The sequence below is a fragment of the Bemisia tabaci genome, chromosome 3, assembly GCF_918797505.1.
Source record: "Bemisia tabaci chromosome 3, PGI_BMITA_v3".
NCBI lineage: Eukaryota > Metazoa > Arthropoda > Insecta > Hemiptera > Aleyrodidae > Bemisia > Bemisia tabaci.
This window is the reverse complement of record NC_092795.1, coordinates 12202103-12228648: the sequence shown is the minus strand read 5'-3', so window position 1 is coordinate 12228648 and position 26546 is coordinate 12202103. Positions and strand designations below refer to the sequence as shown.

General features: G+C 41.8%; 1 protein-coding gene across 4 annotated transcripts in view; it reads right to left on the bottom strand.

Annotated features, from left to right (window-relative positions):
* The window catches only part of ftz-f1 (ftz transcription factor 1), a 193693-nt gene that overhangs the window by 163214 nt on the left and 3933 nt on the right, over window positions 1–26546 (bottom strand). For 2 of the 4 annotated variants that reach the window (XM_072297757.1, XM_072297758.1), the window contains exon 1: window positions 17855–18222. The exons of the other annotated variants lie outside the window; for them this stretch is intronic. In XM_072297757.1, coding sequence (XP_072153858.1) covers window positions 17855–17936 — 82 coding nt within the window. In that variant the 5' untranslated portion in view covers window positions 17937–18222. Of the gene's footprint in view, window positions 1–17854; window positions 18223–26546 lie in introns of those variants that run through there. 4 annotated transcript variants of the gene reach the window in all.

Genomic DNA, 26546 nt, shown 5'->3' with positions numbered 1-26546 from the left:
GAAAAAGTACTCTTGATTCAATCGGATTTTTGCTTGAATCAAAACGGAATCCGCTTAAATTAAGAGGCTTGGTTCTTGATTTAAGCTGGATTCTGGGTGAATCAAGAGCACTTTTTCTTGTCGATGTTTTTAAGACTCTGGACTTGAGATCCAATGTGGTTTTTTTTCCAGTGTAGAGGTCACCTATTCTGTTGTCTCTAGTCACTTATTTCTATTTCTGACAGTACGTACTGCATGCAATATCGTTTTCTTAAGCAAGGACTAAACGGCCTGCGCACACATGGAAGAAAATTAACATGATCTCATCGAAGTTAATGTCGCTTATATGAAATCCATCTGTTAATACGTTATTCCGCGGTGTATTGCAATTAAATTAGGTTACATCAAAATCAATTCCTTTGCAAGCTTTCTTCGAGACTATAGAGTTGCCACCTCTTCGCATTTCTCTTCCCTCGCTGAAATTCATACTGTACTTTTTATCCTTCTCTTTAACAAGGACCAATTGGGATTTTTTTTTCTCTTTTTTTTTAGACAAAAAGGAGGAGGGTAATTTAGACTCTGCTCTTGTTTTGGATACTTTCATCTTCCCGTTCGTTGGGGAAGATAAAAGCGGTTTCTTCCCATTGGGAGACCATTGGTGAATCCAGAAAGTTGGCAGCGTTGTTTTCATTCATTTAAACATATGGAAATATATCGATTCAGGGAGGGGCCAGGTGCTCCGACAAGAATCGATTATTCAACACGGGTTTAAATGGAAGGAAGACAATGCTGCCAAATTGCCGAATCCGCCTCTACGGGAGACAAACAGAGAAAAACATCGAACAGGCGGATAAAAGAAGCGATCTCAAAAGCGGTTACATACAGTAGCGTGGCGTGCTTTGCGATCTGTCGATATTTCCCCATTTGAAGCTGTGGTAAATAATCGATTATTAAGGTGTTCGCTACGAACACCCTATCTATCGATCCTTTTACATTGCTTTAAATGGCAGATCAGTCGATATATCGCAAAGTACGCCACGCCACTGGTTACATAAGACTTCGGGGAAGCGATGACGAGAGCGCGGACGAACATAATAAGCAGCAAAGAGAGCTCATTGATGACGCCTGACCCAACAGGTACTCAACTTATCGACGAGGAGAAGTGACACATAATATTCGAAACAATCCGGCGAGAGAGGGAGAGACAGAACTTTCTCCTTTCCTCCGGGTCCGCGGCGTGGAAGCTGAGGAAAGGAGGAGAACGAGAAGAAGCAACAAGTGGAAGTTAACATTGAAATGTCGTTCGAGTACTGTTTGTTGCTGTGTCCACTGGGAGACGGGAGGAGGGGGATCCGAATTGAGGCCACTGTTAGTGTGTAACTGGGTCAGTAGAACTCAGCACCATTTTCGGTTTCGATATTATATAATAAACTTCTCGTCCCCCTCCCCACCCCCTCCTATAATTGGCACATCTCCTCCGGGCCCGGCCGAGGAGCAGCGCTGACCTTGGCGGAAAATACATGAATCGATGCTCGACGGTTTTAAGGTAAATAGGCACGCACACCGGCGCACCGCACGCTGCGCGCGCCGACGACAAAAGCGAGAGCGCTCCGTGCGATGCATCGCTCGACGCAACCGATGAGCTCATCGGTCGAAGCTCCGTCGTCGGCCGTGACGTCACTGCAACGCCCCGCTAAGGACCGCCGCTCCGACTCCAGCGCTGCCGTTTGAATTTTCTCAAAAAGGGCCTTTGAAGTACGAGACCCGCTCAGGGGCCATTCGTAGAATACAAAACGCTGAAAATCGAGTTTGTTGACTCGCCCCACCCTTCGTTACACACCCGTTACGTGGGTATGCGCCCCCATAAAAAAAAAAAAAAAAAAAAAAAAAAAAAAAACGTAATGCTCAGTTCGACTTCTCTTCTTCAGATTACCGTTTTGGAATTGATTGGGGAAGAAAAATTGTTATCTTGCTGTGAATTTTCATATCAGAATTTTATAAAATCGATGCCATGCGCCCATTCTGGCTCCCTCGCTCCGGGAACGCACCAGTAACACGGACACCTTCCTCCTACACGGTATCTACTAAAACAGGCTGGCCAAAAATCAGTTCTTTTACAGTACTTTTTCGGTACATTCCCACGAAATTCAGTACCTCCTCGATAGAAAAATTCAGTACTTTTTCAGCATCTCCAATCGACGAAGTTCGAAAAATGTCAAAAATTTGAATTTTCCGCTCAAATTGCGACAAAAATGAAAAAAATTCCGGACTTTCTTGCAAAGTGTCTGCACTTTTTTAGTACTTCCGGACCGTCCTTGAAAAATCGTACTTTTTCCGGACTTCCTGGAAATTCCGGAAAGTCCCCTGCTTGAAATTTGTAGATATTCTAGATCGAATTACGAACAAAATAGTGAGACATATTTGACGAAAAAGGTTCAAAATTTCCCCAGTAAATTCCGTTTGTATTGAAGGAAATCTGGCAACGTCTAAAAGCTGATACGACGTTTTTCCTCAGGACAGCAGCGCGGCGAAGAGGATCGCAAACGACGACGGTCAGCGTAGGAGGACGCCCAGACGATGGGTCGCGGTTGGTCCCAGACGCACAAAGTAAGTCCATTGTTGTTGGGAAAGTGAAGACGAAAAAAATTATTGAGGACCGAGAGAGACGACAGAGAAAGAAAGCGGGACCCGAGGGGCGCGAGAGAGAGAGACTGCGGGTCGTATTAGTTAATTTATGCAGACGTGATATGACGCAATATGACAGGAATGGATTCGACTGACAAGTTGCTTGCACAAACAGGTTTGATTTTCCGCAATCTCGGTGCTGAAACAGCGCCGGGCGGTCCGAGAGTGGCCACCAGCAATACGCTCCTCGACGCATCACACCTTCGTATCGTCGAGAGACAATTTAAATGGTTCCGTTACGGCAGGGAGGCGTTGATGATCTATTATCAATATTTCCCCGTTTGAAGTTGTGGCAAGGAATCGATTATTAAATCGTTCGTTGCGAACACCCTGTTTGTTCATCCTTTTCCATAAGTTTAAATGGCAGATCAGTCTATACATCGCAAAGCACACCACTCATTGGGACGAGCCCATTACAGAAACGGGACATTCACGTTAAAAATTAAATTAATTGAAATCAAACCCGAAGGCATAGAAGTTACCAAGAGGGTCTAAAGTTCCAGAATAATGAGGTTTTTAATAGTTTACTAAAAGAATATTCCAATGGCAGATATAGAGAAACGAGTGTTTTGGGAATACAAAAAAAGAGGTAACAGCGCACCGGCACCGTGTACAAATAATGCTCAGCTTGACTTACGATATACAAGTTAACGCGTTTTCAAGCTTCTCGTTTCAAAATTTATGATAAGGCAATACACCATGTTTTTTGAAGATCGATACATTAGTTCATATTTGATACTGGACGTGGAAACTCGGTGTTTCGGACGGATCTTGATATTTTTTGTAAATTTAGAATTGGAATTCCAGGGGTATCGTAACTTCAATGGGGGAACCCATGTGAGAACCAGAAAAATAGAGGAACCAAGGTGTTTATTTTTTTCCCCTTCTTGTGCGATGTAAAAATTGTTGTTTCAGGGGGAATAAAACATTCAAGAGCGCTGTTTTTGGGGGAACAAAACATTCAAGCGCGCTGTATTGAGGGAACAAAACTGTCGGCCGCGTTGTTTTATGGGTCGGGCAAAATTCTGCGAAAACTTGGAAATAGGGGAACTAAATTTAATTTGGGGAACCCTCAGAAGTTTCTGCACCCCTGATGCATTCTGAAAGCACCGAAACAGGATTCTGTGACTGGCGAAACTGACCCATCGATCTTTTAACGATTGACTCGATAGAAACGCATTCGTGTTGGGATCAAGTATTGCGATAAGACGTTCTGTCGACTAGAGTACCTTTATAGGGAGAGTATGGACAGCTCGAAAATTTTGATGTTAGGTTTGATCAGGTCATGTAGCTCTTAGGGCTCAAAAAGGCAGCCAACCTTTGAAATCGAATTATCCAGTGGCACTAATGCAAACTCCGAGAGTAGGTACACTGATCAAAAATTATAAAAGAACGTATAAAATTTTGATTTCGTATACATTTTCTTAGTTTCAGTGTCTTGATCCTTCAAAACGCTTGTTTAGAATGCGCTGTCAGTCCGATTGATTATTCTTTCAAATGCATAGGTTGGCAGCGGCACTTTTCTGGTGATTTTCGTTTTTCACGTTGTCGCCCTTTTGGGCCCTAAGAGCTACATAAATCGAGTTGTCCATACTCTCCCTATAAAGGTACTCTAGTCGAAACTGCACTGGAAAAAAAAAACACATTGGATCTAGAGTCCAGACTCTTGAAAACATTGACAAGAAAAAATACTTTGGATTCAATCGGATTTTTGCTTGAATCAAAACGAAATCCGCTTAAAGAAAGAGGCTTGGTTCTTGATTTAGGCTAGATTCTGATTGAATCAAGAGTACTTTTTCTTGTCGATGTTTTTAAGAGTCTGGACTCTAGATCCAATGTGTTTTTCTTTTTCGAGTGTGACCCATCGATCTCTTAACGATTGATTATTCGATAGAAAGGCATTCGTGCTGGGATCAAGTATTTCGATAAGCCGTTCTGTCGACCAGAACTGCTTCCAGCGGTGCAACGATTCAGTGGTGAGAATTCGAGGTGGACAAGCGAGGGCTGGCAACGTCGGAGCATAGCTACGGACGGGAATGGCACCGTGAGCGAGTAATACTTAACGGGGCCAGGGCCAAGCTACAGAACCGCAGAGCCACTAAGTCAGTGAGCCATCAAGCCACCGCACCGCGTCACGCCAACACCATAGCGCGCTCCCCATAGCCGTACAATAATAGAATGTTGCCATGGCTACTCCGTTTTACCAACGGCAATCAGCCGTGCGCCGCACTTACAGTCACAGTCCCTCCGTAGACAGTCCACACATGCGAAACCCATTTCTGATTGGCTTCCGTTTCGTTAGGGGTGGGCGAAACCCGAAAACCCATCAGTAGAGTATTACACGGAGAAAAAAAACTTCGTGCGTGGGACCCGAAGTTGAGGTCATATGGAGCTCTGAAGTTTTCGGATCACGTATCTAAAAACCTGAGGTCCAGCTGCCGAAGTTCGGGTCAGGCGTCTGAAGTACTTCGATATGAATACCGAAGGGTTCTGGTCACACATCTGAAGTACTCCGGTACATACCGAAGTGCCTCGATGTCTGACCCGAACTTCGGCAGCTCGACCTCAAGTTTTCGGATGCGTGATCAGAAAACTTCAGAGATCCATATATGACCTCAACTTCGGGTCCCATGCACGGAGTTTTTTTCTCCGTGGAAGGTTGCCACACTTTCTTCATCTTCAAATCCCCTGACAATTTTAGCAATGAGCCTCTAGACAGGGTAAGAACTGGAGGCTCTAAGCACATGAATCTGCATCAGAATTTCGCGTAGAATTCAATGGTACAAACGGGAATTCATGAAACCAACTAATAAGCGAGATATTTGCGTAAAGAGACTGCGCATTTTTGTAAATCCCGCTCGCCTAATATACGAATGACGTCACATTTGTAGCCAATAGGATTGTCGCAGCGCTGCGCAGCGCCGACTGAGCATCGGCCATCGAAAACGTCCAACGCTCCCAACGCCGGGATCGTAAACAAACGAAAATTGATAACAGGAAGGACCCAAGCACCCAAGCAACTCGAAATCTTTTAATTTTCATTAATTACAGTCCATGTTCGACTTCAAGAAAGCATTTGACAACCATTTTCCTCGTATTTTATAACCTGGAGCCACAGCCTATCGGCTCATTGTAATGTGCACTCTGAGAATCAGTTCCACAAGTCCAAACCCTGACATTCTTTTCTTTGATCATTCTCTTTTCATTCTCGCCACAATTTAAGTGTTATTCAGTTTCTTTATCTAAAATATGTGGTCTTGAATTCATTCAGGAGTCAGAAGTTTACCTTTCTTTTAGTATTACAGCCCTTTGACCCCTCAAACTTCACCGATATGACCTCATGTAGTTCAAGGTTTCTCTGGCCCGAACCGAGTGATTACACATCTGAGGTGTGTCTCATGGTTCTTCAAATTAGCAGTTTAGAACTAAATTAGGGACTACAGTGACTCAATCCAGTTCTGCTTTCTTGTTCAATGTTTGTTATCAGTGTCTGTCCTTTGACGTGACCAATTTAGTGCATGCACTGTTACGCTATAAGTACAGGTATTATTGCTTTTTTCCTGCTGTCAGACCTTTTTCTTAAGCCTGCTGATTCACCACAGAGTCTGCCCTAGTTGTGTAAATAATTTGGTGTGTAGTTATTGAGTTAATACCTCCTTGCGGTGATGCAAACTTTCTCAGATCCGTCATAAGTGGGTATTGCATTTAGACGATCACTCGGACCAGATGAAATCACTGCTCTAGCAGCTTAAAATTTATACTTTGATCTCTGATTCACTAATAAATAACACTTTATGGTGTCATTTATATTTAATCAGTTCAAAGCTAATTCGACAATGAATCATCAATGGTCCGATCGAAAAAGGAATTTTCTGGTGCGTGCTACGGCTGAATCGACATTACCTACAACTCAACTTTCGAAAGCATGAACCTTAAAAAAATTCATCAGGAACTGGTACTTGGTAAGTAAATCACCTAAGAATCATTTCAATGGTAAAGTTGCCAACGATTCCTATTGAAAGTCGTTTGGTTCACTGAATTTTTCAGGTACCGAAAGATGAAAGGATCTTGAAAAGTCATAGAATTACATCCCACCATGAAAACAAGTTGGGAAAAACAGTTCAGATTGACCAGGGATGACATTTGTAACATTTACTTCTCAAACCAATCTAATGGCCAAACATAGGTATCATTTGCAAAACGTGTAAATTACATATCCTGAATACGTTGCTCAAACTTTCTACATCCAGTTCAGATTTTCAAAGGGAAGCAAGTCAGCATATTGTTTGAATTAATTACTGAATTTTCTGCCCATGTAGAGGAAAAATATCACATTTCAGAGATTTTGTTGAATGATCTTTTAATTGAGAAATTAAGAGGAACAGGAAGTCTGAAACTTTGTGAATTTAGGTAAGTGGTTTCCCAGTTTAGCCTTGTCATTAACATCCTCTTTTTGCCATGAATGATTATCCACAAACGTAAGCATACTCACACTAACTGTCCAACAACAGATCCGTATGTACCCTGGTGATACCTTAGTAACTTCAGATATCTTACCTTTTGAACTACTTGAATGGTTGAAAAATATTTTCACTTCAAGACGGATGGTCATGTCCTGATTGAAGCTTTCGAAAATTGAATGTAGTGTCGATTCAGCCATAGCACGCACCAGAAAATTCCTTTTTCGATCGGACCATTGATGATTCATTGTCGAATTAGCTTTGAACTGATTAAATATAAATGACACCATAAAGTGTTATTTATTAGTGAATCAGAGATCAAAGTATAAATTTTAAGCTGCTAGAGCAGTGATTTCATCTGGTCCGAGTGATCGTCTAAATGCAATACCCACTTATGACGGATCTGAGAAAGTTTGCATCACCGCAAGGAGGTATTAACTCAATAACTACACACCAAATTATTTACACAACTAGGGCAGATTCTGTGGTGAATCAGCAGGCTTAAGAAAAAGGTCTGACAGCAGGAAAAAAGCAATAATACCTGTACTTATAGCGTAACAGTGCATGCACTAAATTGGTCACGTCAAAGGACAGACACTGATAACAAACATTGAACAAGAAAGCAGAACTGGATTGAGTCACTGTAGTCCCTAATTTAGTTCTAAACTGCTAATTTGAAGAACCATGAGACACACCTCAGATGTGTAATCACTCGGTTCGGGCCAGAGAAACCTTGAACTACATGAGGTCATATCGGTGAAGTTTGAGGGGTCAAAGGGCTGTAATACTAAAAGAAAGGTAAACTTCTGACTCCTGAATGAATTCAAGACCACATATTTTAGATAAAGAAACTGAATAACACTTAAATTGTGGCGAGAATGAAAAGAGAATGATCAAAGAAAAGAATGTCAGGGTTTGGACTTGTGGAACTGATTCTCAGAGTGCACATTACAATGAGCCGATAGGCTGTGGCTCCAGGTTATAAAATACGAGGAAAATGGTTGTCAAATGCTTTCTTGAAGTCGAACATGGACTGTAATTAATGAAAATTAAAAGATTTCGAGTTGCTTGGGTGCTTGGGTCCTTCCTGTTATCAATTTTCGTTTGTTTACGATCCCGGCGTTGGGAGCGTTGGACGTTTTCGATGGCCGATGCTCAGTCGGCGCTGCGCAGCGCTGCGACAATCCTATTGGCTACAAATGTGACGTCATTCGTATATTAGGCGAGCGGGATTTACAAAAATGCGCAGTCTATTTACGCAAATATCTCGCTTATTAGTTGGTTTCATGAATTCCCGTTTGTACCATTGAATTCTACGCGAAATTCTGATGCAGATTCATGTGCTTAGAGCCTCCAGTTCTTACCCTGTCTAGAGGCTCATTCCCTGACTCAGGTGTTCGCACATGTGCTGTCGCGCCTCGGAGCGGTCAGAGGGCGCAGCCCCCTAGTCTATAAATAAAGATACAAAGCTTTTAAAGTTTCCGCAGCGCGTAGAATCTCTCCCGTTGACTTGCCCCACTGGACGACGTATAGGTGCATGACTACAGTTCGGAGTGATCCCTAAAATCCGTATACATCCATGCGTTCCAGTTCTCATGTAAAAATTGAGTTAGACGCTTACGTCAGCCGAGCGAATGAAATGACGCCTGGCAATTTTCCTGATCCCCTCCCTCCCCCGCCGATCCTGCCATGTCCAGGACCTACCCCTAATGTAATTTTCAGCACATGTCAGGCACCTCTGAACCCCCTCCCCTAAGGTGACTGACGTCTATTGTGGACAGCGTCAACGTTGTTCCCGTTTTAGAACTGCGAAAAGATAAGGGATTCCCACACTTTCGTGGATTTCAGTCATTATCAGTATTTTTTTCTGACAAACCGAAAAGTCCGTGTAGAGGCCGATTATTTGAAGAAGTATTTTCGGAGGTGGTCTTACGAAAATTCAACCCTTAACGTCGTAAAATAAGTTCATGGGTACGGTTTCCAGTTTGAACCGATTTTGACATATCAATACAATTAGACAGTGCGTCGAGTAGAAAAGAACTAAGCTACATCAGCTCTTGCTAAATTTTATGGGGTGATTTAATTTATACACGAAAACAGCAGTAAGAATTTTTGTGCAAATTATCAGTGAATTTTTCTGCACGAATCGAATGCCTTAAAATTTTCAAAGGCATTCGCACAAACGTTTTCTTATAAACAATTAAATTTTCCGGAAAATTTGACAATAGCTGATATGGCATGGTTCCTTTCCACTTAACGCGGTCCAATTAATGGTCAATAGAATAAAGTACTTTTTGGCCATATTTATGAGTTACTTAAAAACGTACTAACACGTACAAAGGTGCGATTTCGATGGAAATTCATTTGTAAGCCGTAGCATTCCGCATTTCCTGAAGGCACAATCAGTTGTTAAAAAGCTTTAAAACTAGTCAATACAGGTGCAATATGCACTTAAAAAACTAAATCAAAACCGAGGTCAACTTGACAACGCGGGTCAAGAGTCGGGCCGCGGCGGCGCTGTGCTGCACGTCGGACGGTACATTATGAAGAGTAAGATTTTCGAAAAGAGAAAAAAAAACGCAAGTTGTTCGCCATGACACATGATTCGAAGCTTTATCATTAATGAATCTTCTGATGGGCGCCCCACTCAGCGTCGAACCAAGGTCTGCGAAAGATCAGACTTGCTCTTCGCGCCGATAACTATGCCGCTACGCAGCGCACGGCACCAGCAACGGTGCAGTGGCGTGGCGGGCTTTGCGATATATCGAATGATGTCATTTAAACCTATGGAAAATGATCGATAAACATGATGTTCGAAATAATCGATTCTTCAGCATAGTTTCAAACGGGGAAAAATCGATAAACGACCATTCACGCCTCGCCACTGCAACGGTGGTCCGCACGGTTCTTTTTACTCCGAGCGCTCGACGCTCGTTCCTGGCTCCTGCAAAACGCTCACGGCCGCGCGACGCGCGTCGCCGCGTTCGTCACCCGAAATCCCGCCGTCCGCCCCCCCCCCCCCTCCCATGGGCCGTGTCCTCGCCTCGATTTCTGCACGGTTCCGAGTCTCCGTCTTCGGGGACCCAAATTATTCTAGGCCATGGTGTCTGCACGTTTTGATCGCTTCCAGGGGTGCAGAAAGCCGAGAATCGATCGACAAACGCGTGAATGGATCGACAAGAGCCGCGAGTCGATCGACAGACGTGTGAATCGATCGATAAACCCGTGAATGGATCGATCAAAGTCGTAAATGGATCGACGAAAGCCGTGAAACGATCGACAGACGCGTGAATGGATCGATAAACCCGTGAATGGATCGACAAAAGCCGTGAATGGATCGACAAAAGCCGTGAATGGATCGACAAAAGCCGTGAGTCGATCGACAAGACGCGTGAATGGATCGATAAACCCGTGAGTCGATCGACAAGCCCGTGAATGGATCGAATTTTGTCGATCAAATCGGCGTCGATTCATTCACGTTTTCATTTTCGATCGATTCATGTCATGTCGATCGAATCTATACCCTCCGCAGAAAATGCCCCATCGCGCAATCTTGGGATTGCACAACGAGATGGCTCATCTTGGTTTTCGAGGCAATTGTTGCAAAACGTTTCTTTTCCTTTAGTCTCTACTTTCTATAAACTTGTTGGGAGATTTCTAAACAATGCGCATTTCTGGCGGTTAAATGCCCCCAATTTCTGGATATCGGGCGGTTACGCCTTTCTTTTTTTCACCGAAAAAATTCGGAGAATTTATCGATTTTTTCGACTTTTGGAGAGTCTTTTCAAAATTGAAGAGCGGAAAAAAGTCATCAATTTGAAGAAAACGGGAAAGTGAGGAAACTGTCGGAAGTGAGTGAGGAAAAAAGTCGTAATCGCGTGAAACACTTGACCGAATGGTTCTTTTTGTACGTGCGACAACAAAAGAAAACAAACAAATAAAATATACTCGTTAGTTTTAAAATTTCAGAGCCAAGAAACGTAGTCTTATAAGTTCGTAGGTTGATTAAATGGATTCCATTTTGCGATTTGGAACTGTAAATTTTGGCTCATCTGAAAAAAAAAAACACTTGTGTGCATAGGGCAACTAAGGGCACATACGTTGTTTTTAGACCGGGCCAGAATTTATAGTTCCAAATTGCAGAATGCAGTCCAAATCAGAATAATATAAAATCGTCAGTATGGACAATAATCAGGAATGAAATATTCACATTAATTAAAATGTTGAACCTGGCCGATCTTTCGGAGCTGTGGAGCAGATAAAGACACACGAACATTCGTATTGCGAGATGTTGAGCGAGCGAATGAATGAGCTACGTGTTCAGAGCACCTTCAAAACATGAAATACTTTACCACCGACACATGCTTTTTGGGCGCGGTCGATACTGAGGCAGCGAAGCATGCCCGAGCTTTCACTGCGAAACTATATCTCAACGAGCAGACGACGCGAAAAAAACAAACAAACAAACGAAAAACAATGGGGAAAATTGTACGATGGAATTTATTGAAAATTACGGCACTAATAATTTACTTAAGAACAAAACAACTTTCGAATGGAGGTGGTTGACGAATTTGGCTATAATTTCAAGGGTTTACGAGAGAAAAAGAGGCTTAGTTCAGTGGCGTTGCGTGAATTGCGATATATCGATTGTTATGCCATTTAAACCTATGGAAAAGGATCGATAGACAGGGTGTTCGCAGCGAACACCTAAATAATCAATTCTTTACCATAGATTTAAATGGCATAACAATCGATACATCGCAATTCACGCGACGCCACTGGACTCAGCATGAGGATATCTTGGTATATAAATCGGACAATCATAGGAGGAAATACGACAGAAAAACCTAACCTACTAAAACACAAGAGCTTTAATGGGAAATGCCGCCAGATTACGTCACAGGGCGGTGCGTTTTCTCGCTTTTAAATATATTTGTCAACAATTTCCCATCTCAGAGAGTATGAAAAATCACTCAAACTCATCTCATTGAGGATTCTTAGACGAGGCAATAAAAATTTTTCGTGCAAGTTCTCCATTCTGCAAAAAAACGGTAATCAACGCATGAGAGGTAATCGTGAAGTAAGCGGTTATAAATTCAATCGCACGCTTTGGACATGCCGTTAAATTCCACCCACCATTTCGCGTGGATGATCTCATATGGACTCATCGAAATTTCCCCTCCGCTCACTCTGCTCTGATGAGAGGGCGCTCCAAAAGTGGATCACAGGGAAATACAGGCATAAATACGTGAAATAGGGGGAGGAATATTGATAAAAGTGGGGGCGATTAAAACCGGGGTCCGAGCGCCTAAAAACGCTGTGAACGCAAGGGAAGGCGCCGCGCACAGTGGATCGAGTCGATGGAAGAGGTCGGACATGAAATTTTTGACAAAAATCGTAAAATTTTACGCTTATCTCGTCACAGTTTTAATTTAAAGGGGTGCTTTTTCAGAAAATTTTACGAGAAAACCAATGAAACTACTTTCAAAACATCAAAATTTCATATTAATGAAGATATACGCTTTGGAAGTTTTTCAATCGTGTCTGACCTCTCCAATGGAAAATTTGCACACAAAAATTGTAATTGCTTCATCTGAAAGTGCTTAAAGAGCTGATTTCACAGTATTATTTCTAATTTTTCTCAGATTTGTGGAATAGTATAAAAATAGATTTTAAAGTGAAAAAATGCACCGCATAGTGACGTCATCCACTGGAAAAAAAAACACATTGGATCTAGAGTCCAGACTCTTAAAAACATCGACAAGAAAATATACTCTTGATTCAATCGGATTTTTGCTTAAATCAGGAGCCAAGCCTCTTAATTTGAGCGGATTTCCTTTTGATTTAAGCTTGAATCTGATTGAATCAAGCGTATTTTTTCTTGCCAATGTTTTCAAGAGTCTGGACTCTAGATCCAATGCGTTTTTTTCCAGTGTCTAGCCGCATTTCCCATTTAAACACATGTATTTCAGCAGATTAGATCATTTTTTTCATATCTCCTTCAATAACCGTTCAATTCATGAACCAAGAGTATCCTCGCGTTCAGTTCACTCAGTAGTTCCCACTTAAACACGAAATTCATCGAATTCCAGACACCTGCAACTTCTCTATTGACTCGATCCACTTAGAGTCCCTTTATACCGAGAGTCAAGACAACACCCCTCATGTAGTCACAAACGGGAATAAAGATTACAGAAATTGAACGTTCTTTGTAATCTTTGGTCGACCCATTCTTAAATTCCTTTCTCCGTTCCCTCTCTCATTCCGTTTGTTCCTTGCCGAACCCGTAATTCCCTGGTCCATTCCAGATTGTAATCTTTGCAATCGGTGAAAATGTAATCTTTATTCCCGTTTGTGACACTGTGAAGGCCTAAAATACGGGAACCAATCAGAAATGGATTCACATTGTCTTGACTCTCAGTATAAAGGGACTCTAGATCCACTGTGCGGCGCAACCCCCGAGCCGGGGCGCGCGCGGGGGGAGGGGGTGAGGGGCCGGGATGAATAATAAAAATGACCTGGATACCTGACCTGGAATAACTTGAGGCAGGTTTGCGTACGGCTCGCATACGCAGCGATAAAAATGCGTCACCGCGGCGGAGGAATCCCCTGACCTGTCTCCAGCGGCCTTGAGCCTCGCGCGCAGGGCGCAGGGCGCAGGGCCGACTCGGAGGGAAAACGGGTCAAGTCCCGGCGAGCACCCGGCGAGTCTGACCTCCTTCCCTCCGACGGACGGGCCCCGGATGATCGGGGATCGCTCGGGAGCTGTCTGTTCCAGATTTCCCTTTCACCCTTCCGCTGCGTTTTCAAGGCACGCCGGTCGCGGCCGTCGCCAACCCCGTCGGTCGTGGGGAGGGGCGGCGCACGCATCGGCCGGGCCGCGCGCAGTTTGCGTCATCCTTCGGCCGTAGTGAGTACGCCGTTGAGATTCCTCCTGACCTCTATTCGAGCCCCCTCCGAAACGCTAATTTAATACTCGGCCGCTCCCGGGATCCCCCCGTCAACCCTGGCTCAGGCTCTTCCTCAATTTTTAATCCACCTAGTTCGAAAGGACCGCGTTGAACAGAAAGGAACCAAGCCACATTAGAGTCCCTTTTTACTGAGAGTTAAGACAATGTGAATCTATTTCTGATTGGTCACCGTATTTTAGGCCTCCACAGTGTCACAAACGGGAATAAATATTACATTATCACCAATTGCAAAGATTATTGCAAAACATAAAAGATTGCAAATACAAAGCCCTACAATCCTGCGATCCTAGGATTGCAAGCTCGCAGTGTGACCGTTCGGCAATGCTGTACAGCGGGGTGGGTTCGACACCAAGAAAATACGATTTTTCAACGAATTGAGCGCGCACCGTGGTATACGCGCAATGCGTGTATCCTGCAGATTTGTAAGGCGCTACTGTGCGCTGCGCGCAATGCATGAAGTTTCCTGCGGCCTTGTAAGGGGCTACTATGTTTTTCGTGCCGTGCGCGCCGGCCGCCCACTGGAATCTGGATGGACCGAGGAATTACGCACTGGAAAAAAAAAAAAAAAACACATTGGATCTAGAGTCCAGACTCTTAAAAACATCGACAAGAAAAAGTACTCTTGATCCAATCAGAATCTAGCTTAAATCAAGAACCAAGCCTCTTAATTTAGGCGGATTTCGTTTTGATTCAAGCAAAAATCCGATTGAATCAAGATTATTTTTTCTTGTGAATGTTTTCGAGAGTCTGGAATCTAGATGCAATGTGTTTTTTTTTTCCAGTGTTCGACAAGGAACAAACGGAATTAGAGAGGGAGCGGAGAAAGGAATTTGAGAATGGGCCGATCAAAGATTACGAGAAACGTTCAATTTAAGTAATCTTTATTTCCGTTTGCGACTCCATGAGAGGGTGTTGTCTTGACTCTCAGTATAAAGGGACTCTAAGCCACATTAGCTATCCTGCCGTGCTACGGAAAAACGCCGCATGAACATTCGAGAGTTGCCAAATTTCTCAGTATAAAACATGCATTTTTGAGTTTTGTTATGCATATCTTTCCTTGAAATTTTCAGATATTTTAGATTAAATTGTGTACAAAATTGTTTGAAAATTTTGAAGAAAAATATCCAACAGTTTCCTTGAAAATTCGCATTTCATCTAAGGAAATTTGACAACGCCTGAAGGCTCATACGGCGTTTTTCCTTAGCACGGCAGTATTGTCAAAGTTAATCGAGCAATTTAATTTGTACAAGAAAATTGCGTGAATTATTGGACAAATTTCAGTGAATTTTCTGCAGAGTAGGAAGCAAATTCCTAACAATTTTTAAAGGAACCCGTACAAACGTTCTCTTCTAAGAAATTAAGTTGCCCAGTTAAATTTAACAATGGTTGATGTAACTGCTTCAAAGTGTAAGTGGAGGCAAGGCAGCACCTAATGAAATGACTGATTAAAAACATACCGTACCGAAATAAATGCACATTTATTTTTGTTTCATTGACCGTACTCGGCCAATAAATGAACTGGAACTAAACTAGTTTATGGACAACTTGACGAAGACTCTAGTGACGTCATAGCAAAATCGTTCAGCAGAGATGCCAATTGAACGCTTCTCAGAGGTATGCTGCCGTGCTGAGGAAAAACGCCGTATGAGCCTTTAGGCGTTGCCAAATTTCCTCCGATAAAAACCGAATTTACTGGGAAAATCTTGAATATTTTTTCCCCAAAAGTTTCAGACTATGTCGTACGCAATTTAATCTGAAATATCTGAAAATGTCCAAAAAAAATGTCCATGTATATCGTCAAAAATACATGTTTTATCAAGGGAAATTTGGCAACTCTCGAATGTTCATACGGCGTTCTTCCTTAGCACGGCAGTATGGCCGAGTGTGTTTCATAGAGTGTTTTAGAGCCTCCGAATCCGAACATGACAATTTACTGCAGATGGTACCGTAAGGGCAATGCGTGAAGTATTTTTGCCATGTTGAAGGCGCTAGCAGTGATTGCTCCAGATAAACCAAGAGTTTTTAACTCACGGAAAATTATTGAAATAACTATCCAGAACTAGTGACAAATCATTGGAGAGAAGCAGTCGTCGGTCTACTTTCAGTTTTCTAAAAATCCCTCATTTTTAGCGAAAATCCACTATTTTACAGGCTGCGAGGATGCAGAAAAAAGGTGTTACTCGCGAACTGATGGACCGAACTGAAAAAAACGATCGCGTTTCTGAGCATTGAGAGAATCGCTTATGCGTATTTTTTAGTGGTGGAGATGAGGAAAATCCGGTCTTACTTTACGAATAGACTTCGTACAGAATTTTTTGGCACATTTATTATTCTATCATTCTTCTTTCGTCCCCACGACAGTTTTTCTACAAGAAATAGTGCAGTTAAAAACAAATCACACATATAATAGTAATGCACCAGCTTTAGCTAACGATACATTTCGAGTTCGTTGTCAAAAATTTAGGATGGAAATACGCTGAAATTTTACGTATTTACTAGGATTCCTTACGGTATTCCTAATTTGAACGAGATCCTGACAATTTTCATAAAGTTTAATCTTCATCAATATTTCCGGGTGTTCCAGATTTTCGTTTTACAAGAAAATTTGAATTTTAGGCACAGCAACTAGTTGAGTGTGTAGATCGCGCTTTGATGATATCGCATGTGCAAAAGAGCCAAGAGCAGACTACTCTTGCTGTCTCGTTCCTTTGCTCTTTAGTAATACGTCTTTTACTCCAACCTCAAGAGACGCCAAACCGCTTGTCGTTGGCAGACGGCCCGTTTCGGATACCAAACCAACAGTTTTAGTTCACAACTACTCTCGGCAAGTGGCAGTATACTTTGCACATGGTATACACCAGCTTGCACGCTACGAAAACCAAGGTTCTACCAATACATCATCAGGAAAATGGTATCTAATGCACACCGTGTGATACGTATGCTTGTTCTTTCATTTATTTATTTGTTTGTTGTTTATTTAATTTTGTCTTCTTTTGGAGAAAATTGTTTTCCAAATGTATATCCTTAATGCTAAAATAAATACACTTTGCACTTTGGTCCCTGACGGCGCGGCTGTGTACTTAAACACAGGTGCCCTTACAGACCGTCTTCGACGTCAAAATATAATTTTGTTTTTCCTTAATGCAAATAAAATCGACTTAATAATTCTGTAGATGCCCTATCTGAACCGTTAACAAATCTTGCAATATAAAGTGCATAATGTTCTCTCCAAAAAGTAAGGTTCATAAAGTAGATCTTGCCTTACGAAATATAGGTACTCTATTACGAACATAATAAACATGCAGCGAACAATTATAATTGACCAATGGGGATCCTTTTGAGGACTCCGGCCCGCTTATTGGTTTGGAGCAATTAGGCGGGAAAATATGAACCAATGAATACATAGGAGGAGAGCTGCCCATATTAATGAAATAGTTAAAGCAGCTGAACTGCTTGGGGTGGGACTAGAAAAGTTTCAGCGTGTAGTTCGATTAGCGTAAAGCGTAGCCGAAAAGAAGGAACATTCAACTTTTCGCTCCGCTCCAGACTTCGAAGCAATTTGAGGTTCGCACTTGCTCTCGGATTTCGCAGGACTCCCTTCACAAAGATAAAGGCGAATATTTTCAAATTAGAGTGCTTAATTTGATAAATTTATAAAACTAAACTTGACTGACCCAGGCTACGGAAAAGTGGCAGAAAACTTGGGAGGGAGCCAGGAAGTAAAAATGACACAGGCACTAGGATAAAAATTCGACTCACCACAGTATTCCACATCAAAATACGATTCAAAATTCGGGAAGTATTCCATTTCGACCGAGATATTTTGAGCGTTGAAAGGCATTGTGATGAAAGATGAAAAAGCAAAAATGTCTTCGCCTTAACCGAACTTACACAAGAGACAAACACAGATTCTAATCACGAGATTAGCGTACACATTTCGAAAATTCGTGGTCAGTTGTAGGAGTTACTATTTACGATAAAGGGTTCATTGAAAAGCACAAAAGTCGATCAGTTCGCTAAAATGGGGCAGTAACACCAAAAAAAAAGGCACCCACGGGACGCGGCAGTGCCACCGACCAGATGGAACTCCAACGCACACTGACCTCAGCTCCGGGGCATCAAAATCGAAAACCAAGAAGAGCGAGAGAGAAAGAAATGCAAAAAGAAAAACAATAGGAAAAGCCGACTGCGGGTCACTCAACTCATCTTAAAACGGAGAAAACAGATACGACAAATGAAAGACTTGAAAAATAAAGAAATCAGCCGAGATTCTGTTTTCAAAACAGCGCGATGTTTCGGAAAATAATTGTTCTTGGAGCCAGGACGTTTCGCTAAACAAACTAGGTATGTGCTGTGAACGATCGAAGGTCGGTCGCAAGAAATCTACGGGAGCATCGACCGATTCTTCGAAGACATTTTTGAGGTGGTTTTTGCAACGCAAGAGGCATTAGCGGATCCAGCAAATTGCAACATTGTTTTCCTCCATTTAAACCTATGGAAATGTATCGATTCATTGAGAGGCCAGGAGCTCCGATTAGAATCGATTATTTATCATAGGTTTAAATGGAGGGAATCTGGTGTTGCCTAATAGCTGGCTTCTGGCAAACTCCAATTTATTCTTCCCTTGAAAAATAAAGAAGAAGTGTACGTTAGAACCCATGGCTCAGCCAAAACATTGCATTTTGCGATTATCAAAAGCAGAAAAAATCAAAGGCGCTCGGACTTTTTCAATGGTTAGGGCTGGATGCAACTATTCGTGTTCTTTGGATGTCCGTGTTGCTTATACCATAAATTACGGGCGCTCTAGCTTTCTTAGGCACAACGGATAGCTGCGCAGCCTTTCATTATCCCCTTATTCTAAACGAGCCATTCGTTTCAACCTAGGGAGCAAATACATTAGCAGTGATGCCGTGTTTTCAGTTTTAGAGTCCCTAAATAAAGTGGCAGCCCTGTCAATGTATTTGCTCCCTATCTTTGCATGGAGAGTTTGTTTTGATGTAGAGGTGGACTCTCAGAATAGCGTGGGATATCCCCTCCATTTTGGCCTCAACTTTGTGAGCTTTTTCTGAGCTTGGGAGTTGATTTCAGAGAAAATCAGTGGCACCATCGTGTTTCTCGCGAACTTTTACATAAGACTCAACAGTCAAATCGCAAATTCCTCACACATGCAACATCTGCAGAGGCGGATCCAGCAATTTGGCAACACCAGATTTCCTCCATTAAAACCTATGCTAAATAATCGGTTCTTGTCGGAGCACCAGACCCCTCCAAGAATCGATACATTTCCATAGGTTTCAATGGAGAAAAGACAATGTTGCCAATTGGCTGGATCCGCCGCGCCGATTGCCCGAAGGAAATTGTCGCCCTGCGTTGTTGCGCGCGATCCAGGGAAAATCAGAGTCAGAAAAACCTTGAAACCGCCGATCAGCAATTTCAGCAGACCTCAGCGTCAGCATCGGATCAGCGCAGTTCGAATGTGCGAACAGCTGACTGCTGACGCTCATCAGTTTCGGAGCTGAAGAGTCGCTCGAGAGGGGCAGTCAACGAACGCGCGGCGTAAACTAAACACACTGCATCGGCTCTTGAATTTCTAACAGTCAATATTTATAAAATGAGAGCGTTGCTCTCCGACGATGACGAACACGCACCAGTGCAAGTCGGGTTATTCGCTCACGCTGGGCTCCGCGGACTCCACGACCGATGCAAGGAACAATAAATGGCGAGATTACCGACGGAAAGGCAACACTGGTTCACACCATATGGACCGAGCTTGTGAGAAAAGCACCAAGTCGAATTTTGTGAAAAAATGAGTTGGGAGTTCATAAATACGTAACGCTTTGGGGGGGGGGGGGATATGGATGGACCAAGCTTAAAGGACACGCACCAAGTCGTATTTTGTGAAAACATGGGTTGGATTGCATTTTGCATAAAAGAACCAGGAGCAATGCTATGTTGCTATGATTGTGCAACTCCACCCTCTGCAATATAACTATACTGTAATCATGCAAATATATGGAATTTCCGTGGCAATTTTTGTCTTAAATTTACAGTTTTTAGCATGTAAAGTAGAAAATGTTTGGAGATGACCAGGTTCTTCTTCCAAGAAAAAAGAAGTTGCACAATCTGAGCAACATTGCAATGCTCATGGTTCCTTTCTGAAAAATGCAATCCAGTTAGGAGTTCATAAGATACGTAACGCTCTTGGCAGGGTTACCGGAAAGTGCGGAAAATAAAATTCCCTGATTTCCCCGACACATTCAGGGAACTTCCCTGACAAAAGCTGAATCTAGAGTTCCTTAATTTGTTGGGTGAGGACGGACAGGGAGGGTTGCCAAGAAATTTAGAAAATGAAATTCCCTGACATTTCCCTGACACATTTTGGTGAAATTCCCCAACAATTGAAAATATGACATAGTGGTTAAGAGGACATAAGTAAAAATAATTTTCAGGCAAATTTTCTTGTTCAAAATCTCAAACCTTTAACTCAAACCCATTCTAGAAAGGAAATGAAGGTGATTTAATAAATTTTCCCTGACATTTCCCGGTTTTCCATGATTTTTTAAAATTCCCTGACATATCCCTGACATAACACAGTATGAACACGTTGAACATCATCGGAAGATTCCTAATGTAACTGACAAGAAGTGAGTTAGTGACATTTTTTGTATTTTATAATTTTTTTCCGTTCAACAGAAGACCGAAGACTACCATACATTGTATTAGTTTGGAGTGGTTGCGTTGTATTTGGATACAATGGAGAATTTGCTCGCAATTTTTTTATTGCTTCATCTGAGAGTGCTTAAAGAGCTGAGCTTGCCGTATTTTTCATAATTTTTTGCTAATATGGAAAATATCATGTACTTAAATAGATTTAAAAGTGAGAATATGCGCCGCCATGTGACGTCATCGGCATTTCCCATTTAAACACATGTATTTTAGCAGACTAGATAAGTTTTTTATATCTCCTCGAATAATTGTTCAATTTAAGAACCAAGGGTAGTTTCGTGTTCAGTTCACTCAGTAGTTTCCTTTTAGACACGAAATTCATCGTATTTCAGACACTAGCAAATTCTTCACTGTGAGGAAAAGGGGAGAAGAAGGAAAGAAACAAATTTATGATGCGTCAATAAATGATCACACCGCAGGAGTTGGTAGAATATTCTGCTGTGCTAAGGAAAAACGCCGTATGAACCTTCAGGCGTTGCCAAATTTCTTCAGACAACATACTAATTTTTAAGAGAGTATGTGAATATTTTTCCTCCAAATTTTCGGACAATTTTGTACGCAATTTGATCTAAATTATCTGAGAATTTCAAGGGAAAATATGCATAACATTCTTCAAACATACTTATTTTATCCGGTGAAATTTGGCAACTCTCGAATGTTCTTGCGGCGTTTTTCCTTAGCACGGCAGTATTACCAACAAAGAGGCAGGGGCGTGACGCGAGAGGCTATGACTATTTCGAGAGAGACTAGAGACTAACAATGCCTGGATTATCTCGATTCTTACCGTTGTTGCTCCGAATTAGGTGAAAGTTTCCTGGCTCTGTCTTTTTCAAAAATTTCGCGGCGCGCCAACGGCTCGACGTTTTGATTTATGCGTCTGGCATAAGATATAAACGAACATTAAAAAAAAAATGGCCGACGCCGCCAAATTACCTGCGTCTGCGAAGCCGAGCAGACGTTGTTCATTTTGGAGCGATGGAGGGGGAAATTTTCATTGCTCGCTAAGTTCTCTTAAGCCACGCTAAAAAAGGGTTATCATCGGTGATTCAATTTAGATTATGGTGTCTAGTTTTCATGGCAAAGCTCATTCCCTGATTTTTTCCTGATTTTCCCTGATTATCAGGAGCTCATTCCCTGATGAGAAACCGAAGTTTTCTCCTCCTTTCCCGGGAATTTCTAGGGGAAAAGAATATAATTTTCCAGATTTTCAGGTATGAATATCGATTTTAATTCATCTCACGGCCATTCCTTTGGCGCACATTCAAAATTTTAATTGAAAAAGTGTTCCTGATGTTGATATTATCTGGTCAATGAAAGAGATTCCCGGTTTCTGGAACAGATTCCCTGATTTTCCCGGTAAATTTTCATTCCCAGATGGATCCCGGTTTTCCCCGGTTTTTAAAAAACTAGACATCATGATTTAGATGGCTGCGCACAGGGCGATTTACTGTGGCAAAGAAACAAAATATCCACTAAATTAGCCAATGTCGAGTGTCTATTGCAAAATTTGGCCAAGCGGTGGATATGAGTTGCAAGATTGCTCTTTACAAGTCTACTGGCTTGTAAACTCATATGTATCTTTGGTTAGGTTTGCTTAATTCGCCAAAATTGCACAAAATTTGCATTTGGAAAATGAAGTTCAATAGCAGAAATGAGTTGCAAACTTGTTCTTCAAAATTCGACAATTTTATAAACTTGCATTGGTTCACGCCTCGCGCCTTCAATTTTGCACATGCAACACGGACATCTATCAGGTACGAATAGTTGTATCTCTGCGCCGTCATCAAAGCGCGTCATGTCCCCACCTCTATTTCCATATTGTGTTGGTTCCGTTTGTGTTCTTTATACAGTAGTCCTTCGAGCGCTCCGTGTGTAACACAGCAAAAGATAGGAAAGACGACCGCCTCGTCTTTTAAATTTTTTCTCGAATATGAACTTCACCTCACTAACAGTAAACAGCGGAGCATTGCGAGCTCATGCCTCTCGTCATCGAGCCTTCAATTTTGCAGATGCAACACGGACATCCACCAAGCACGAATATTTCTTTATCTGCTACTGTCATCAACCCGCGCTGAGTTTTCTCTTATTTTTGAAATTTGAGATAAGTTGAGGTTTTTGCTTGAAATATGCGTCCAAATCAATAATCATTTAGAAAAAGGAAAAACAATTAACTTAAGCGCCCTATACAGGGCGCAAGTCTAAATGAACGTATTTTGGCGAGGGTTGTGGGGTGCCAAAAAAGTTTCCTTCGACGACTCCCCTAGAAATCCCAAATCGGGTCAGCTTGACCCAACTATCTCTTCTGGGGGAGTTACATATGGTGACAAAGTGCCAGTGTTGCCGAAAAGATGGAATCCCCCCCCCCCTCCAAAGTATTTTTTACCTTCAAAAACATGAAAATAACATACGTTCCAGAATCAATGTAGGTATTTAAATACGGGTTAATTTGTCTGACTTGGGACTAAGCAAACAAAAAAAAGCTATGGGTAATTTGAACGGCCTCAGTTGAGTAAACAGCGCGAAAGGAACTACAAAGAAGATACGTTTTTGAAGGAGAGGAAAATGTAGACATTTCTACAAGATCAAGAAACGATACACTGGAAAAAAAAAAAAAACACACACATTGGATCTAGAGTCCAGACTCTTTAAGACATCGACAAGAAAAAGTACTCTTGATTCAATCAGCATCTAGCTTAAATCAAGAACCAAGCATCTTAATTTAAGCGAATTTCGTTTTGATTCGAGCAAAAATCCGATTGAATCGAGAGTATTTTTTCTTGTCAATGTTTTCAAGAGTCTGGACTCTAGATCCAATGTTTTTTTTTTTTTTTTTTTTTTTTTTTTTTTTTTTTTCCAGTGTAGCATGGCTACGAAAGGAGGAAGAAATCAGAGACGAACCGAGCAGGACACATATAAAAATCATGAGTTTCCCGAGAAAAGAAGAGTATCAAAGTACAAGATGACATGGAAACGAAGTTAATCAAGCAAGCGAGCGGTTGGAATTGAGCGTTCGCCTCGGGAGGGGAAATTCAACAATTATACCGAAAACTAGGTCAAAGTTTTGACATTGACTCGGTGACCTTATTCTGGGAAATAAAACAACCCCCCGCACCGGGTGGGAGGATTACCAATTCATTTATTTTATAGGGGTGCGTGAGCTCCGCGCGTACGCAGCTTTCCACCCTTAAACTTCCTCGCACGCTGGCTTTCTTCGCGACTAACAAGTGTTCAAAATACGAAGGTAATCCGGTTTATAGTTATTTGAACCACGTCAGAACACTAACAACCAAACACGTTTAAAAAAAATAAAAAAAAAAAAAAATCAGGGTGTCTCTTGTATGGAAAGAGTCAGGATACGCTTCAGGTGATTCGATGGACGCTATATTTTGTGTCAGAACGGCATGCGATATATCGCATCAATTGGTTCCATTTTTTCAGCTACTCGTCATTTTTCTCAAATTTTGAGATCGCAATTCTATTGTCAGGAGACTGAAGCACTCACTGACCAATTCTAACAAATAAATTCAACGTATAATAAAGGCGTGGTTTTTTTAGAGAGAAAATATCGCATTCAAATGCAGTTTCGATACCAGTATCGAATGCGATGTTTTCTCTCTAAGAAAACCACGCCTTTCTTACGTTGAATTTGTTTGTAAAAATTGGTAAGTGGGTGCTCTAGTCTCTTGACAACAGAATTGCGATCTCAAAATTCGAGAAAAATGATTAGTAGCTGAAAAAATAGAGCGAATCGATGCGATATATCGCACGTTGTTCTGACACAAAATATGGCGTCCATCGAATCACCTTAACACGTACACGGATTTGGAAATTTTGGTCTGATACGGAAGCACAGAAAATATCGTCACCTTTCGGCCAAAGTATCATAAGCGCCATGCGATGTTTTAAAAATTTATGTTTTAAAAATTTCCGCCGCCGTTTTATTTTTTCCCACAGAAATTGTTGGGTGAATCTGTTTGAAAATTTCACTGAATTTTATCGGCGGCACACGGAAAATTCAGTGAAATTTTTAGACAGCTTCGTTGAACCATTTCTCTGTGAAAAATAAAATGGCGGCGGAAATTTTTAAACGTCGCATGGCGCTTGTGATACTTTGGCCGGAAGGTGATTTTTTCGTAAAAACGACATAAGGAACTTTCGTGATAAACATTGAAGAATAGCCTCAAGGGTTTGCAACAGCGTGGCAATTGTGGCATTCGGCAATATTGAAGTATTTTTTTTAAATGAAGTTAGATTACTGGTAAAATTGCACTCTCTTGGTTGAAAGTTTCAACCAAAAATGGTCTCTCTTGCAAAATGGTCGACTCCAAACCGAGGAAGACTAACGGTATATCGACGATGAAACTCCCAAACCACGTATCTCGTTTGCGGCGTTTCAAAATTTCCGCTCCTGTTCCATTTCCTTACGGCAGAAGAAAATCAAAATTACTCCTTGAAGTTGTTTCAGAATTTGTCCGCAAGAGGAGAAAAACCACGCAAGTCTTTGGGAATTGACTCAGAGTAGATCTTCATGTAAAAAGTGAAGTATGGCAAGGAGTCTGTAACAACGAAAACCTAGATGCGTATAGTTTGGGAGTTTTATAATCGATACATGTTTTTTTTACTCTTTTTCAAAACTATGGAATCTTATTGGTTTTAATGTAGTCGGGTGTGTTATAGTTTACTGCAGCATCACGACACCGCCGATCATCGGACTGAAAGTCACAAGACCCAATCAAAGCTCCTTCATTTCTTGGGGTATGCAATTTGATCTCCGAAGAATTGGAATAGTTGCTTGAGGGAAAAATGAATAGCGCTAATAGCGATTGAAGCCCTTGATTCGACGCCAGACGTCTACCTTTGTGTGTATTTGTTCACTTATTTATTAAATTAAATATTTTAATTTATTAAATTTCTCTCTCCCTCAAGAAATTAAATTGCATCTATTTCATCGATTTTACCTTGGACGTTCAGGTCCAGATTGAGGGGATGGCCACATGGGCCGCGGCTCATGACGGCAAATTTAGAGGGCGACAAATTTTGCAGTTTTTTTAAATATAGGTATAAAAAAAATCGGATTCAGAAAAAAATTACAAACGAGAAAAGCGTCTTTCGGTGACACAAAGAGTCGACCTTTGATTAGTCGAGTGAAAAGATAAACCAAACACACAATTTGGTATGGAGCGACGCGGCGCAGAGAGCATTGATGATGAATAGGACTTGAGATGAAAAGGAGAAGCCCTCAGCACGGAGGTCGGCATGTAACAAATATTAGCACCTGCAAGACTGCATCAAAACTGCGCATTGCGTCAAAAACAGTGCGGTCAGCATGAAACGCATAGCGCTTACTAGACTTCATGAATACTTCACGCATTGCGTCGAACATAGTGCGTTCAGTAGCGGTCGGCGTGAAACGCATAGCGCCGACAAGACTGTAGGAATACTTCACGCATTGCGTCAAAAACAGTGTAGTCAGCGCGGCGCGGCGGCGGAGGTTAAAATTATTGAACCACATTTATGTTTGTTCTTGCATCATTTTTACGTTCATTTCTTACAAATGGAAGGCCTTGTTCACACAGAGATAAGTTTACGGAACTTACGTATGTAACTTTCGCGCAAAGTTCCGTGAAATTTTGCTAATAGTGTTGACAGGGTTTTCGCAAAAAATGTGTCCAACACGAGTGAACGCGTCTTATGCACCCCTCCCCTCCCCCTCCGGTACTTCACT